Genomic DNA, 17,899 nt, shown 5'->3' on the forward strand with positions numbered 1-17,899 from the left:
TATGTGTAGGCCCCGGATGAAGGGCTATACAGGGAAAGACGGAGACTACACACGGACTTTGACCTGCTGACCACGGGTAAGGCGGAGACGCAGTGGAGGAAGGCACAGGGAATACAATACGAATATGGGGAAAAGGCGAGCCGACTGCTGGCCCAACAACTTAGGAAGAGGGGGGCGGAGAGAGAGATCGGAGGAGTCAGGGACGGGGAGGGAAGGATGGAACAGAGGGCGGAGAGGGTGAACGGGGTGTTTAAGTCATTTTTTGAGAGGCTGTATAAGTCCCAACCCCAGGAGGGGAAAGAGGGAATGATACATTTCCTGGACCAGTTGGAGTTCCCGAGGGTTGAGGAGCAGGAGGTGACAGGACTGGGAGCGCAGATTGAGGTGGAGGAGGTGGTAAAAGGAATCTGGAACATGCAGGCAGGAAAGGCCCCGGGACCAGATGGGTCCCCGGTGGAATTTTACAGGAAATATGTGGACCTACTGGCCCCACTCCTGACGAGAACCTTCAATGAGGCTAAGGAAAGGGGGACACTACCCCTGACGATGTCGGAGGCAACGATATCGTTGATCCTGAAACGAGACAAAGACCCGCTGCAGTGCGGGTCATACAGGCCCATCTCCCTCCTAAATGTAGACGCCAAGTTACTGGCCAAAATGATGGCGACAAGGATAGAGGACTGTGTCCCAGGGGTGGTACATGACGACCAGGCAGGGTTTGTTAAAGGGAGGCAATTGAATGCCAATATACGAAGGTTGCTGGGGGTGATGATGATGCCCCCACCGGAGGGGGAGGCGGAGATAGTGGTGGCGATAGATGCAGAGAAGGCATTCGATAGAGTGGAGTGGGATTACCTGTGGGAGGTACTGAAGAGATTTGGATTTGGAGAGGGGTTCATCAGATGGGTTCAGCTCCTGTATGGGGCCTCAGTGGCAAGCGTGGTTACAAACAGGCAGCGATCCGACTATTTCAGATTACATAGGGGCACAAGACAGGGGTGCCCCCTGTCCCCGTTACTGTTCGCGTTGGCAATTGAGCCATTGGCCATAGCGCTGAGGGGCTCTAAGAAGTGGAGAGGGGTGCTTAGAGGAGGAGAGGAACATCGGGTGTCATTATATGCGGATGATTTGCTGCTATATGTGGCGGACCCAGTGGAGGGGATGCCCGAGATAATGCAGACACTCAGGGAGTTTGGAGAGTTCTCGGGATACAAATTGAATATGGGAAAGAGTGAACTATTTGTGATGCACCCCGGGGAACAGGGCAGGGGAATAGGCGATCTGCCGCTGAGGAGAGTAGCAAGGGACTTCCGATATCTAGGGATCCAGGTGGCCAGGAACTGGGGAACCTTGCATAAACTTAACTTGATACAACTGGTAGAGCAGATGGAGGAGGACTTTAAGAGGTGGGACATGGTGCCCCTGTCATTGGCGGGTAGGGTGCAGGCGGTTAAAATGGTGGTCCTCCCGAGGTTTCTTTTCGTGTTTCAGTGCCTCCCCATACTGATTACAAAGGCCTTTTTCAAGAAGGTGGATAGGAGTATTATGAGCTTTGTGTGGGCTGGAAAGACCCCAAGGGTAAAGAGGGGGTTCCTGCAGCACAGTAGGGATAGAGGGGGACTGGCACTGCTGAGTCTGAGTGATTATTATTGGGCCGCCACGTGTCTATGATATGTAAGTGGATGAGGGAAGAAGAAGGAGCGGCGTGGAAAAGGCTGGAGATGGCGTCCTGTAGGGGAACTAGTTTAAAAGCACTGGCGACGGCGCCGTTACCGTTCTCCCTGAAAAAATAGACCACAAACCCAGTGGTGGTGGCGACTTTGAAGATTTGGGGGCAGTGGAGATGACATAGGGGAGTGACGGGTGCCTCGGTGTGGTCCCCGATAAGGAACAATCATAGGTTCGTCCCGGGAAGGATAGATGGGGGATTTCAATCTTGGCAGCGAGCAGGAATTGTGAAGCTGAAGGACTTGTTCTTGGACGGGACGTTCGCGAGTCTGGGAGCACTGGTAGGAAAATACGAGTTGCCACCTGGGAATGCATTCCGATATATGCAAGTGAGGGCATTTGCGAGGCAACAGGTGAGGGAATTTCCGCAGCTCCCGGCGCAAGGGATCCAGGACAGAGTGATTTCGGGGGCATGGGTCGGTGATGGTAAAGTGTCCGATATATACAGGGAAATGAGAGACGAGGGGGAGACGATGGTAGAGGAGCTGAAGGGTAAATGGGAGGAGGAGCTGGGGGAAGAGATTGAGGAGGGGCTGTGGGCAGATGCCCTAAGTAGGGTAAATTCCTCGTCCTCGTGTGCCAGGCTCAGCCTGATCCAATTCAAGGTTCTACACAGGGCGCATATGATGGGAGCAAGGCTGAGTAGATTTTTTGGAGTGGAGGATAGGTGCGGGAGGTGCGCGTGAAGCCCGGCGAACCACACCCACATGTTCTGGTCATGACCGGTATTGCACGGGTTCTGGGTGGGTGTGGCAAGAGTGATTTCAAAGGTGTTGGGGGTCCGGGTCGAACCAAGCTGGGGGTTGGCTATATTTGGGGTTGCAGATGAGCCGGGAGTGCAGGAGGCGAGAGAGGCCGATGTTTCGGCCTTTGCGTCCCTAGTAGCCCGGCGAAGGATTCTACTTATGTGGAAAGAAGCTAAACCCCCGGGCGTGGAGGCCTGGGTAAACGACATGGTAGGGTTTATAAAATTGGAGCGAATAAAGTACGCACTAAGAGGGTCGGCTCAGGGGTTCACCAGGCGGTGGCAACCGTTCCTCGACTATCTCGCAGAGCGATAAGGGAAAACAGGAAAGGCAGCAGCAGCAGCAACCCAGGGGGGAGGGGGTCGGGGGGTGGAGGGTGCATTCGGGTTTTTGGGGGGTTTTGTTTTGTTACATGCTAGTTGGTTATATTTATTTTTTCAGTGTTACTATTTCTTTTTTTTTCTTGTTTCTTTGTTTTTGGCACTTGCTGTTAGTTAATATATTATTTAAATAACGGTCAATGTACATTTTGTTACAAAGTTGTAAAAATGGAAAATTCTTTTTGATCGAAAAACTTTAATAAAATATATATTTTTTTAATTTAAAAAATGAAAACGGACATTCTGGGTTTGCGAAAGGTGTGAGGTCTCTGTCCCTCCTTTCTTACAGCTGCGTTTTTAACAACAATCTAACAATTGCCCTCCGGGATGAGGGTGACTTGCCCCCACGCTGGCTCAATGGGCTCTGCGATGGCCGCTAATCCACCCTGTGATCTGCAGACTCTGCCTGGTGCGGGGCAGGTGTAGGGTTGGGTAGGGAGGCTTGTTTGGAGTTTTGTGAGCTCCCTACGATGCCTCACCTTCACCTCTGAAGGGTCACTGTGTTCGGGGCCTTCCCGAATGAACCTCCTCCATTGTGGTTGGTCAGGGGCCGGGGTCCCCCGGGGGGGAGGGGGGGGGGGGCCCCGCAGATATGTTTGACCTCTTCAGGGATGCTTTGAGGTCCGATGTCCTCCTGGGAGTCTCTTGCGTGGCCGCGTTCCGAGCAGAACAGTTGCCTCGGGATTGTGATGTCAGGCATACAAACGATGGGAGGCGGTGGCGTAGTGGCAATGTCACTGGACTAGTAATCCAGAGATCCAGGGTAAAGCTCTAGAGTCCCAGGTTCAAATCCCATGATGGCAGAGGGTGAAATTTGAATTCAATAAAAATCTGAAATTAAAAATCTAACGATGACCATGAAACTATTGTCGATTATCGTAAAAACCCATCTGGTTCGCTAATGTCCGTCAGGGAGGGAAATCTGCTGTCCTCACCCCACCTGGCCTACATGTGACTCCAGACCCGCACAGTGATGAGGTTGACTCTTAATTCCCGTAACAGCCTCCCCGAACAGGCGCTGGAATGTGGCGACTAGGGGCTTTTCACAGTAACTTCATTTGAAGCCTACTTGTGACAATAAGTGATTTTCATTTCATTTCAACTGCCCCGCACTGAGTAATGGCATAAAAAGCTGCTAAGTTTAAGGGCAATTAGGGATGGGCAACAAATGTGGGCAACACCCACATCCCAAGAACAAATTTTAAAAATGATGTGTGCCACCCAGCGGAATCGGTGTTGAGTGATTAGCGCCATGATGCTGGGCATGTTGACCTGGGCAAGCACACGGCTGTTGGACCAACTTCCTTGCCCATGGACATAAGAACCTTTGGGAAGACTGGTAATAGTTCTCCAATGTTTCCAGGTGCCAGTTGCAACTTGTCTCAATATCTGCAGCCGACAGGACTGAGCCTTGAGAGTAGCAGCGCCTGTCTGGATTCGATCTGGAGAGTATTAGTGAGTGTGGTTTGAAATAATGGGGGAGAGGCTTCGGTTTGCAGGAAGCCCTGTCACGGTTTTTTTGTTTTGCGGGCTGGGGAATGGGAGTGTCAGCAACCTCCGGAGTGGCTGGAACTTCCGAAAAGAAGTTGAGGGGAAGTGGAGTGGGACTGGCGGCTGTGTGGCTGGGACCGGAACAGAAGGAGCGAGCATTGATCCTGTGGCTCAATGGGGAGAGGGAGATCATTCCTGCTCCTGCTCCTGACCCTCCTCCATCCCGGGACGGTGCCGGGGGAAGTGGTCCGGGATTTCCAAACCTGCAACTGGTTCTTTCAGAATAAGGTCCCACCGCAGGGATTCCCCACCAGGAGCCGGGTCAAGATCTGCCAGAGGTACAAGAACCACTATCACTATGCCACCCTGTACAGGACAGACCACAGGATCCCGGTCTACTCGGCTTACAGATACCCCTGCAGCTTGGGCAGCAGCGACAGCTACAGACCCAGTCCCTGGTTTCAGGAGCCACAGGTAAATGTGTCCTTGTGCTCTCTCTCTCTCCCCCCCCCCCCCCCCCACCACCACCACAACACACACAAGTCTGTCCTAGCTCATTACTGTCCATTCATCCGACAAGGTGACACGTTAGGATATAAACATTTCATGTACCTTCACCCCACCCCACCCCCCCAAAAAAAACAAGAACTAAAACTTTCTCACTCCGATCAGGTCTGCAGGAATCAACAACGTTCTACATTCCTGGGACTGATTCCAACTCGCTAGCTGCAGAGTATTTATAAACACAGAGCCAAAGCTGTATTAATAACAGAATTGACAGAATGGTTACAGTGCAGGAACATAGAACATAGAACATTACAGCGCAGTACAGGCCCTTCGGCCCTCGATGTTGCGCCGACCTGGAGGCCATTGTGACTTGGTGCAATTCCCCAGCCTTTTCCCCATACCCCTGCACACTGTTTCCATTCCAATAATCGCCCAATTCCCTCTGGAGCCCCTCGATTGAACCTGCCTCCAACACACTCCCAGGCCGTGCATTCCAGACCCAACCACTCCGCTGTGTGCTTCTTTTACAAATCATTTTAAATCTATGCCCTCTCTCGTTCTTGATCCTTTTCCGAGTGGGAAGAGTTTCCCACCCACTCTGTCCAGCTCCCTCATGATTTTGAATATCTCCATCAAATCTCCTCTCAGCCTTCTTCTCTCCAAGGAGAACAGTCCCAACTCCAATCTATCCTCATGACTGAAGTTTCTCATGAAAATGAAAAAAATGAAAATCGCTTATTGTCACAAGTAGGCTTCAAATGAAGTTACTGTGAAAAGCCCCTAGTCGCCACATTTCCGGCACCTGTTCGGGGAGGCCGGTACAGGAATTGAACCGTGCTGCTGGCCTCTGGTCTGCTTTAAAAGCCAGCGATTTAGCCCTGTGCTAAACCAGCCCCTGGAACCATTCTTGTAAACCTCTTCTGCACCAACTCCAGTGCGTTTACATCCTTCCTGTAGTGTGGTGCCCAGAACTGTCGCAATACTCTAGCTGAGGTCTAACTAGTGCCTTGTATAAGTTCATCATAACCTCCTTGTTCTTGTGCTCTATGCCCCTATTAATAAATCCCAGAATACTATTTGATTTCTTAACTGCTCTCTCCACCTGTCCTGCCACCTCCAATGATCTGGGCACATATACACCCAAGTCCCTCTGATCCTGTACCCACTTTAAGAATTTTACCCCTTATTTTATATTGTCTGTCCATGTTCTTCCTACCAAAATGCATCACCTCACACTTTAAGGAAGAAATAGCGAGGCACCTGGATAGAAATTGTCCCATTGGGCAGACGCAGCATGGGTTCATAAAGGGCAGGTCATGCCTAACTAATTTAGTGGAATTTTTTGAGGACATTACCAGTGCGGTAGATAATAGGGAGCCAATGGATGTGGTATAGCTGGATTTCCAGAAAGCCTTTGACAAGGTGCCACACAAAAGGTTGCTGCATAAGATAAAGATGCATGGTATTAAGGGGAAAGAAGTAGCATGGATAGAGGACTGGTTAATTAATAGAAAGCAAAGAGTGGGGATTAATGGGTGTTTCTCTGGTTGGCAATCAGTAGGTAGTGGTGTCGCCTCAGGGATCAGTGTTGGGCCCACAATTGTTCACAATTTACATAGATGATTTGGAGTTGGGGACCAAGGGCAATGTGTCCAAGTTTGCAGACGACACTAAGATAAGTGGTAAAGCAAAAAGTGCAGAGGATACTGGAGGTCTGCAGAGGGATTTGGGTAGGCTAAGTGAATGAGCTAGGGTCTGGCAGATAGAATACAATGTTGACAAATGTGAGGTTATCCATTTTGGTAGGAATAACAGCAAAAGGGATTATTATTTAAATGATAAAATATTAAAACATGATGCTGTGCAGAGAGACCTGGGTGTGCTAGTGCATGAGTCACAAAAAGTTGGTTTACAGGTGCAACAGGTGATTAAGAAGGCGAATGGAATTTTGTCCTTCATTGCTAGAGGGATGGAGTTTAAGACTAGGGAGGTTATGCTGCAATCACCTGAGGAAGGAGCAGCGCTCCGAAAGCTAGTGACATTGAAACAAACCAGTTGGACTTTAACCTGGTGTTGTAAGACTTCTTACTGTGCTCACCCCAGTCCAACGCCAGCATTGCCACATCATTGTATAAGGTGTTAGTGAGGCCACACCTGGAATATTGCGTTCAGTTTTGGTCTCCTTACTTGAGAAAGGACGTACTGGCGCTGGAGGGTGTGCAGGGGAGATTCACGAGGTTAATCCCAGAGCTGAAGGGGTTGGATTACGAGGAGAGGTTGAGTAGACTGGGACTGTACTCGTTGGAATTTAGAAGGATGAGGGGGGATCTTATAGAAACATGTAAGATTATGAAGGGAATAGCTAGGAAATGAACTGAAAATCGCATATTATCACGAGTAGGCTTCAATGAACTTACTGTGAAAAGCCCCTAGTCGCCACATTCCGGCACCTGTTCAGGGAGGCTGGTACGGGAATTGAACCGTGCTGCTGGCCTGCCTTGGTCTGCTTTAAAAGCCAACGATTTAGCCCAGTGAGCTAAACCAGCCCTGGATAAATGCGGGCAGGTTGTTTCCACTTGCGGGTGAAAGCAGAACTAGAGGACATAGCCTCAAAATAAGGGGATGTAGATTTAGGACTGAGTTTAGGAGGAACGTCTTCACCCAAAGGGTTGTGAATCTATGGAATTCCTTGCCCAGTGAAGCAGTAGAGGTTCCTTCATTAAATGTTTTTAAGATAAAGATAGATAGTTTTTTGAAGAATAAAGGGATTAAGGGTTATGGGGCGAAATTCTCCCCCAACGGCGGGATGTCCGCCGACTGGCGCCAAAGACGGCGCCAATCAGACGGGCATCGCGCCGGCCCAAAGGTGCGGAATGCTCCGCATCTTTGGCGGCCTAGCCCCAACATTGAGGGGTTAGGCTGACGTCGGAGGGATTTCCGCCCCGCCAGCTGGCGGAAATGGCGTTTGTTTCCCCGCCAGCTGGCGCGGAAATGCGGCGCATGCGCGGGAGCGTCAGCGGCCGCTGTCAGTTTCCCGGCGCATGCGCGGGAGCGTCAGCGGCCGCTGTCAGTTTCCCGCGCATGCGCAGTGGGGAGAGTCTCTTCCGCCTCCGCCATGGTGGAGGCCGTGGCGGAGGCGAAAGGGAAAGTGTGCCCCCACGGCACAGGCCGGCCCGTGGATTGGTGGGCCCCGGTCGCAGGCCAGGCCACCGTGGGGGCACCCCCCGGGGTCAGATCGCCCCGTGCCCCCCCCCCCCAGGACCCCAGAGCCCGCCCACGCCACCTGGTCCCGCCGGTAAATACCAGGTTTGATTTACGCCGGCGGGACCAGTCAATTTCTGGGCGGGACTTCGGCCCACCCGGGCCGGAGAATCCAGCGGGGGGTCCCGCCAACCGGCGCGGCCGGATTCCCGCCCCCTCCGGGAGCGGAGACTTCGGCGGGGGCGGGGGCGGGATTCACGGCGGCCAACGGCCATTCTCCGACCCGGCGGGGGGTCGGAGAATGACGCCCATGGTGTTCGTGCCGGAAAGTGGAGCTGAGTCCAGAAAAGATCAGCCATGATCTCATTGAATGGCGCAGCAGGCTCGAGGGGCCAGATGGCCTACTCCTGCTCCTAGTTCTTATGTTCTCCTCATTGAACTTGATCTGCCATGTATCTGCCCATTTCACCAACCTGTCTCTGTCATTTTGAAGTCTACACTGTCCTCTTCACAGTTTACAATACTTCCAAGTTTTGTATTCATAGAATTTACAGTGCAGAAGGAGGCCATTTGGCCCATCGAGTCTGCACCGGCTCTTGGAAAGAGCACCCTACCCAAGGTCAACACCTCCTCCCTATCCCCATAACCCAGTAACCCCACCCAACACTAAGGGCAATTTTGGACACTAAGGGCAATTTATCACGGCCAATCCACCTAACCTGCACATCTTTGGACTGTGGGAGGAAACCGGAGCACCCGGAGGAAACCCACGCACACACAGGGAGGATGTGCAGACTCCGCACAGACAGTGACCCAAGCCGGAATCGAACCTGGGACCCTGGAGCTGTGAAGCAATTGTGCTATCCACAAGGCTACCGTGCTGCCCCAGCATATCATCCACAAACTTTGAAATTGTCCCCTGTATACCAAGATCATATATCAGGAAAGCAAGGGTCCCTAGGGAACTTCACTACAAACCTCCCTCCAAACTGAAAAATATCCATTGACCATTACTCTCTGTTTCCAATCAATTCAGCCAATTCTATAGCCACATTGCTCCAGTCCCTTTTATTCCATGAGCTATAACTTTTCTCACAACTCTGTTGTGTGGCACTCTATCGAATGCCTTCTGAAAGTCCATGTACACCACATCAACAACAGTGCAGAATCTGTACGTTCCCTGTGTCTGCGTGGGTTTCCTCCGGGTGCTCCGGTTTCCTCCCACAAGTCCCAAAATACTTGCTGTTAGGTGAATTGGAAATTCTGAATTCTCCCTCAGTGTATCCGAACAGGCGCCGGAATGTGGCGACGAGGGGATTGTCACAGTAACTTCATTGCAGTGTTAATGTAAGCCTACTTGTGACAATAAAGATTATTATTATTACCCTCGTTGTCCTTTCTTTCACCTCCCCAACAAACTCCAGCAAGTCAGTTCATCATGATTTTCCCTTCAGAAATCCATTCTGGCTCTTCCTGTTTTTTTGAAAATATTTTTATTGGTGTTTCAAGTAACAGTTACAGAATAAAAAAGAAACGAAAAACAGCTGGGTTTCCCACGTGGAGTTTCATACAGCCACAAAAAAGAAAACTGTAATTAGGTCTGAACAACCAGCCTCAGTGGGTTAGCCCTGCTGCCTCACGGCGCCGAGGTCCCAGGTTCGATCCCGGCTCTGGGTCACTATCCGTGTGGACTTTGCACATTCTCCCCGTGTTTGCGTGGGTTTCGCCCCCACAACCCAAAGATGTGCAGGTTAGGTGGATTGGCTACACTAAATTGCCCCTTAATTGGAAAAATCGAATTGGGTACTCTAAATTTATTTTTTTAAAACATCAGTTTCACTAATGTCCACATGATGTGCCATCACAGTGGATCTCAGACCGTGCGGCACCCTCTCTAAAGCGGCCACTGAGTAATTGTTCAGGTAGCAGCTACATTGTCATCACTTCAAGGCAATTCGGGATGGACAATCAGGAACTCCTTGCCCACCATTTCAAAATGTCTGTAATGTTCCTTTTATTAGACTGAAGCACCTCAGAGTGCGCCATGATCTATATAGAAAATTTGAATATTTTTGCACTTCCTGTGACGGCCATTTTCAAAAGTTTTGTAACCTTCTTTCAGGTATTTTACGAGTAAAGTATATTTTTCCAAAAATGTTGTGCTGACAATGTGTGCACTGAGGCTTGCAGCTCTTGAACAGAAGGACGGAGGCACAGGAATAGTCCATTCGGCCCCTCCAGCCTGATCCACCATCCTAGGAGATCATGGCCAAACTCAGAGAAATCATTGATTTCGGCAATCACTGGGAGATCAGATTACATAGAACATAGAACAGTATGTAGAAGTCAATATTTTCCTGCCTCTTTGACTGTGGTAGGAAGACTCAACAATAGATTGTTATGGTAAAATAACAAGGCTTTATTTACGAAAAGACCGCATGCAGTTTTGGCTGAAACTTGAGTTCAGAGAGCAGTAGGTACCCACTGCTTATTCCTCCTCAAGTCCGCGCTTTTACAGAAAATCAGTTCAGTATTTATACATTATCATTATCAATATTGCGTGACTACAGCTTAGTCAGGAATTCGATCGGAAGTAGAAACGTAAGCAATGTCATGAAACAGGCATGACCTGTTGATCTTCTAGGACCCTTTGTCTCATCCCTCACACCATTATCTTGTCCTTTGATGGAATATTAAAAGGTCGGAGGAGACTCATCCGTTCCTTATCTTGTCTTATTTATACCACCCTGGGTTATGACAAGTTAGCCTTATCAGAAATTACAGAGGTCAGGCATTTTGGAATAGCTTGACCTTCTCTGGTCTTATTCATGCTTTAGGTTATGCGGAGTCAGTCTTATCGGTCTTACAGGGGTCTGGTATATTGCAATGGCTAGATCAGCTTTTCTTACATTGTACCGAATAGTTGACCAGTTTTCCCATCATGCCATTACTTAATTCGTACAACATCACAAGTACAGCACAGAACAGACCCTTCGGCCCTCGATGTTGTGCCGAGCTTTGTCCGAAACCAAGATCAAGCTATCCCACTCCCGGTCATTCTGGTGTGCTCCATGTGCCTATCCAATAACTGCTTGAAAGTTCCTAAAGTGTCCGACTCCACTATCACAGCAGGCAGTCCATTCCACACTCTAACCACTCTCGGAGTAAAGAACCTACCTTGGACATCCCTCCTATATCTCCCACCCCAAACCTTATAGTTATGCCCCCTTGTAACAGTTACATCCACCCGAGGAAATAGTCTCTGAACATCCACTCTATCTATCCCCCTCATCATCTTATAAACCTCTATTAAGTTGCTTCTCATCCTCCTTCGCTCCAATGAGAAAAGCCCTAGCTCCCTCAACCTTTCCTCATAAGACCTACCCTCCAATCCAGGCAGCATCCTGGTAAATCTTCTTTGCACCCTTTCCAATGCTTCCACATCCTTCCTATAATGAGGTGACCAGAACTGCACACAATACTCCAAATGTGGTCTCACCAGGGTCCTGTACAGTTGCAGCATAATCCCATGGCTCTTTACAATGATTCGCATTGTGAAGTTTTAATTTCTCTAACACTTTGTTTTATCTGCGTTGATTACAGATCGATAATCAAAATGCCGGAGCTACGATGGGAAGTAGCAGCGCCCATTCCAGTCAGAAACAGGCAGTGGATAAGGATTACCACGACTCGGGTTACGACAGGGGCCACCTCTACCCGTTTGCACTGAATGAGTGGGAGAGTGCCACAGCCACCTGTACCCTCACCAACGCAGTGCCCGAGGAGCATGCAGCTAACGTTAATTGGTATCAGGAGGCAGAATCCATTGTCCAGCGGTTGGCACGGATATGCCGCAAGTCCGATCGGTCCATGTATCTGGTGACGGGTGCTGCCAATCCCTCAGGAACCAAAATAAATAATAGGGTCTCGGTGCCTGGGCTGGTGTGGACAGCCCTCTGCTGCACCTTCCCACGGGACCAGAATAACGACCCCTGTCAGGATGGCATTATGAAACCAGAGGGGCAGGATGTACTGAGGTACAATCGGGACTTTTCCTTTGCTTTTATGAAAGCGATGAAACCTGAAAAGGGCACCGTGCACCTGTCCGTGAGGCAGCTGGAGAGAAAACTGAAAGTGCGCAAGTTGTTTGATAACTGTCGGGGGGCAAGCGAAAGCGATGAAATGCAAATCTTAAAAGAAGTGGAAGGGTTGATTCAGAATAAGATAATCAATCCAGTGAACACGGCAAGTTCTCCACTGCGGCCTCTCGGGTATGAGGCAGCTGTGGGAATCTTACAGTTCGTCTATTCCGAGCTCCTGGATCCTGGGCAAGCCATGGTGCAAGCGGTGACAAGCAGCCTAATAGAGGTCGCCAGGGCCAGCGGCCCGGTTTTCCTGGGCTTCGTCACGGTCATCGGAGTTCTCGCTGTAAATGTGCTTGGCGTCCTGCTCAACCATGCTGGTTACCCTGCTGACCCTTAACTGAGGTCAGGTACCAGCATCCTCTATCTCACCAAGGTAATCTTGGAGGGCCGAAGGGCCTGTCCCTGTGCTGTATTCCTCCTTGCGATGCTGCTGTAAACTCCAGGGCTTGTCGCGGGCGAGCTGCTAATAATTACCAGGAACCTCATTGTTGCGACATATCTCAGAAAATACAAATTGTTACAGAGTCAGCAATCTCATTCTGACCACTCTTAATTTTTAACAGCGTCAAGAGGCAAATTGCCAAAACCTCCTCATCAATTCGGAAAGATTTGTGTTCCGAGCCGTGTAAACAATCATGAATTCCTTTTCACAGCAACCCTTTGTAATTGGATTCTCAGTTAGCCGTTGACTCACGGGATTCTGTTCCCTCGGAGCCTAATACCTCAAAAGAATTATCCTTCGAGGGAATCAGGGGCTGGATTATCCGTCCCGCTGCGCCACATTTCTGTCTCACCCCGCCGCAGGATTCTCCGTTATGTCGGCCGGTTAATGGGGTTTCCCATTGGGTGGGGCAGCCCCACGCCGTCGGGAGACCCCCCCCCCCCGGCTGCCGGCAAAACGGAGCATCCCGCCGGCGGAGAATCCCGCCCCAGGTCTTCCCAACCAGGTCGCAGAATATTGGATCATCAAACTCTCCAAAATCCACGAGGGTCCATTTGCCAAGATGACCTTTTGTGGGTGTACAGGAGCCTGGGGCAGTCAGAGAAGCAACAGTTGGGTGGGGTTGAGGGGGGTAGGGGGTCAGGATTTTGGATTTGTTGACATCTAGCTGTGCGATCTCCAACTGCCCCTTCAGTGTTAGACTGGCCCTCTGATGTTGACGATTTACCTGTCTATAGAGGGATCCCTCTCTCAATTCAAACAGCGAGGTCTGAAAACATTCCTAGGGAAAATATTATCTCCACGAGTGTCTATAGATGAGGAAGTGACAGTATTTGAACTACGGTGAGTGCCAGTGTTGGTGTTTTTGAAGATATGGCAGTATCTCACTTGCACAGCAATCATTTAGATCTTGTTTGACTGGGGGATATGCTCACCTCTGGTTATCCACATCCATTTCTGTTTAACGCATTTGGTTAGCACTTTAAATAGATAATTCCATCAGGAATTTCGCCAGGTTCTGTGCTCAATCGACTGCCATATTTATGAGGGTTGCCATCATTTCACTGTAATCTATCTCCCAGATATTCAATGCTTTGACAGCCATCGCCGTAACTCTGATGAGATTTGGAATTATCGTTGATCCAGTATCACCGTAGGGGGTGCTGGCATCTTTAGGAGTTTTAATAGATGGGAACACCGTCACCTGGAGGTTCCCCTCTAAGTCATTCACCATCCTGACTTGGAAATATATCTCCATTCCTTCGCTGTCGCTGGGTCAAAGTCCTGGAGCTCCCTCCCTAACAGCACAGTGGGTGTGCCTACACCACACGGCCTGCAGCGGTTCAAGGAGGCGGCTCCCCACCACCTTCTCCAGGGCAATTAGGGAGGGGCAACAAATCCTGGCCTAGTCAGCGAAGCCCACATCCCATGAAAGAATAATTATTGGTATCAAAGGAGAAGATGGAGATTCTTTAAACATAATCAGGAAAAATGAAACATGGGGGTGGTCTTTTCAATATAAAAGATCAAAGGGTGGCTGATAGAGGCCTAAGTCTTTGATAGGGTAGGCATGGAGAAGAATACTATCCACCGGAATGTGGCGACGAGGAGCTTTTCACAGTAACTTCATTGCAGTGTTAATGTAAGCCTACTTGTGACAATAACGATTATTATTATTCTTCTGCAGTGGATAGTTAGAGCTTGGAATTCCCTATCCCAAGGAGTGATGAGGATAAATAGAATAGTTACATTCAAGGAGAAGTAGCGTCAAAGAAATAGGAGGCTAGGGGTAGAAGAAGAAGGCTGGCTGAGGAATCGTGTGGGTCATACACACCAGCATGGATCTATAGGGCTGAATGGCCTGTTTGTGTGTCTCTCAAACACTGGAACATAGGAAATAGGAGGACTAGGCCATTGGGCTCCTTGAGCCTGCTCTGCCATTCAGCTAGAACATGGCTGGTCCTCGACCTCACCGCCATTTTCCCGCCCTGTCCCGCTATCCCTTGATATCTTCAGTGCAGTATAAGGGTCTGGCAAATCCAAGGTTAATGTGGGATTGAGTACAGTGCCATGCACACAGTAATGTACGAAGGCGCATGGCCCAGAGTAAGGGTCAGTCTAGAGATGGACAGAGATGGGTGAAGACTGAGTCAGCTCCATTCCTGTGCCCTCTACTGTAAATATCTAAGTAGTTGTAAATATGCTCAAGATTATGGAGCCTACTTGGTGGTGTTTGAAGCAGGATTTTCCATCTAATATCTGGAGACCTATTGATCGCTGCCTTCTTCTGCTTAGAGCTGGGAACAAAAGGGGATTTAGTAGAGCTGTTTAAAACCAGGGCTTTGGTAAAAGAGAAGTTGTTTCCTTCGCTGAAGAGCCTCGAAGGAAAAGGACGCAGAAGAATAATAATAATCGTTATTGTCACAGGTAGGCTTACATTACCCTGCAATGAAGTTACTGTGAAAAGCCCCTAGTCGCCACATTCCGGCGCTTATTCGGGCACACAGAGGGAGAGTTCAGAATGTCCAATTCACCTAACAGTCACAGGTGTCTTCAGAAAAAAGCATTATGCAGCGAGTGGTTAGGATTCGGAATGAGCTGCCTGATAGAGCGGTGGGGACAGATTCAATATTAACCTTCAAAAGAAAATTGGATGGATAATTAATGGAAGAAAAATTGCAGAGAAACAGGAAAAGATCCAGGAACTGGGAGGAACCAGATTGCCCTTTGAAAGACTCAGTAGGCCACATGACTCACTTCTATGAAATTTCTTGCATCCAATTTTTTATCAATGGCCCCTCGATCTAGCTCCTCAATTCTCAGAAACAGTTTGTTTCTACTCACCCGTCACCTTCTTTTGCAATTTTAATCACTTAGAACATAGAACATACAGTGCAGAAGGAGGCCATTCGGCCCATCGAGTCTGCACCGATCCACTTAAGCCCTCGCTTCCACCCTATCCCCGTAACCCAATAACCCATCCTCACCCTTTTGGACACTAAGGGCAATTTATCATGGCCAATCCACCTAACCTGCACGCCTTTGGACTGTGGGAGGAAACCGGAGCACCCGGAGGAAACCCACGCAGACACGGGGAGAGCGTGCAGACTCCGCACAGACAGTGACCCAGCGGGGAATCGAACCTGGGACTCTGGCGCTGTGAAGTCACAATGCTATCCACTTGTGCTACCGTGCTGCACTTCTAGCTATGTCCATGAAAATGTGTGGCTTTAATGTAAAAAGCCCCAAAGTCTCTCATTCTGCACAGAATTCTAGTGCTTTATCCACTGCAACCTCAATGAAGCCTCAATATCCTTGCTGTAGTGTGGCACCCAATACTGAGCATGTCACACTGAATGAGCCATTGTTAATGTTTAATATGGATTTGTCATTGCCTCTTATTTGCCACAGATTTGCCCCCCCCGTCAGGTAACCAAAGCTTAAAAATATTATGGGTGGGGGAGTGACATGATTCACTTAATCTGTTGGGTTAATTCGTGGGTAGGGAAAGATATTATGGAGGAGGCAGCAAGGCTCCAGATCTTTGCCACAGTGACACGCAGCAGCCCGTTTTACACTTACTCCATCAGCTTCTCCATCGATTTCAACAACACGCTGCCGACTCACGATGACCTTGTTTCACACCAACACCAATTTCACCCCCAAGGTGCCAAAACAAAGCAGCTATTGGCAAGTATATTGTGAATCCATCAGTAACAAGGTAATGTGTTACAGAAACATAGAAAATAGGAGTAGGCCATTCGGCCCTTCAAATATGATAGCCCTTTCATCCTAGGTTATTTTAGGAAGATGACAATGGACCGGGCAGGCAATGGTTCAGATCATTATCCAGAGGGAATGGATTGCAGTTTAGAAACGACCATGTAGAAGGGTCAATGAGTAATGGTGGGAGCTTTAAGGCCATCGTCACAGATGGAGCTAGGTAAAGACACATATCGGGGGACTGGCTATGGCTAATCAGTTACAGTGGGCAGGACGCATCATCCGCAAGCCTGGCCCAAGACTCGGGTTCCCCAAACAACCTATCTACTCCGAGCTTCGCCATGGCAGGCGGTTACCAGGAGGGCAGAGGAAACGTTTCGGGGCGTCCTCGAAACCTCTCTGAGAAAAGCCAACCACCGATATGTGGGAATGTCTTGCTCGAGACGCCCAAACTGTAGAAGAAGCATCTGCAAAGGTGCCGACCATTTGCAACCTCTCCAACAGATCCCCACAAACACCCCCACGCCCCAAGCCAATCCCCTGTGGCACAGTGTGTGGATCCAGCATTCGAATTTTTAGTCACATCAAGACCCACAACCCTGGAGTGGAAGAAAGTCACAGTTTTAAAACTTGCATATGAGTGCTTCATGTTTCAGTGGTTTATCTCAACGGTCTTGTAGGTCTGTGTGGAGCTTGCACGTTCTCCCCGTGTCTGCGTCGGTTTCCTCCGGGTGCTCCGGTTTCCTCCCACAGTCCAAAGATGTGCAAGTGATGTGGGTTGGCCATGATGAATTGCCCTCAGTGTCTAGGGATGTGCAGGTTAGGTGGATTGGCCATGTTAAATTGCCCTCAGTGTCCAGGGATGTGCAGGTTAGGTGGGGTTATGGGGAAAGGGCAAGGTGGACAGGGTGTGAGTCTGGGTAGGCTGCTCTTTTGGAGGGTCAGTGCCGACCCGATGGGCCAAATGGCCTCCGTCTGCACTGATTCTATAATTCTAGTATGACCAGAGTTTGTAAATCTCTGCTTGTGGAGACTTTATTCATACATTTATTGGAGTTAATTGACAAAATTGATGGTGTAAAATCTTGGGTACGGGTAAAATATCAATCTATATTCTTTCCAACGAAATGCTTTATTGAGGTGCTTTGATACAAACAAAATAAGATTCTTAACTAATTTCAATACTAACATCTGGATCAATTGTTTTTAATAACTTATTTTAATGCACAGTGATTAAAGTGTGTTGCAATTAAAAATAAATATGATTGTTCTTATTTATTTTATGTTTTATTTCGAAGCACCTCTTATTTAGACCTTCTTCATCAGTTGGAATTCTTGACATTATTGTCGTTCCCCATCTCATTTGAAATTCCGCACCGGCATCTTCCTGAAGCCCTCCTCACTCTGCAGCTCATACCCCCAACTCCTCCAAACATGCGAATCACCCCTCCAAAAACCGATCCTTCATGTTGTTCACCTCACTCTCTTCCCATCCCCGAATCCTCGCATCCATCCCCCCTGGCACAAACTTGATTC

At 49.1% G+C, this 17,899-nt stretch overlaps 1 protein-coding gene across 1 annotated transcript; it reads left to right on the forward strand.

The window, feature by feature from the left end:
- Window positions 1-4,413: 4,413 nt before the first annotated feature.
- On the forward strand, window positions 4,414-17,637 carry LOC140427778 (endonuclease domain-containing 1 protein-like). The gene is made up of 2 exons (XM_072513431.1): window positions 4,414-4,819; window positions 11,657-17,637. The coding sequence occupies exons 1-2, from the start codon at window positions 4,520-4,522 to the stop codon at window positions 12,533-12,535; spliced, it is 1,179 nt and encodes a 392-aa protein (XP_072369532.1). The 5' UTR covers window positions 4,414-4,519; the 3' UTR covers window positions 12,536-17,637.
- Window positions 17,638-17,899: the final 262 nt, after the last annotated feature.

This window comes from Scyliorhinus torazame, chromosome 1 (assembly GCF_047496885.1).
Source record: "Scyliorhinus torazame isolate Kashiwa2021f chromosome 1, sScyTor2.1, whole genome shotgun sequence".
Taxonomy (NCBI): domain Eukaryota; kingdom Metazoa; phylum Chordata; class Chondrichthyes; order Carcharhiniformes; family Scyliorhinidae; genus Scyliorhinus; species Scyliorhinus torazame.

Bases quoted from the DNA above. Each gene is read 5' to 3' on its own strand.
- LOC140427778 (XM_072513431.1), top strand. From the start codon at position 4,520: ATGGGGAGAGGGAGATCATTCCTGCTCCTGCTCCTGACCCTCCTCCAT. The intron at 4,820-11,656 runs GTAAATGTGTCC...CGTTGATTACAG, and splicing joins CCTGGTTTCAGGAGCCACAG to ATCGATAATCAAAATGCCGG.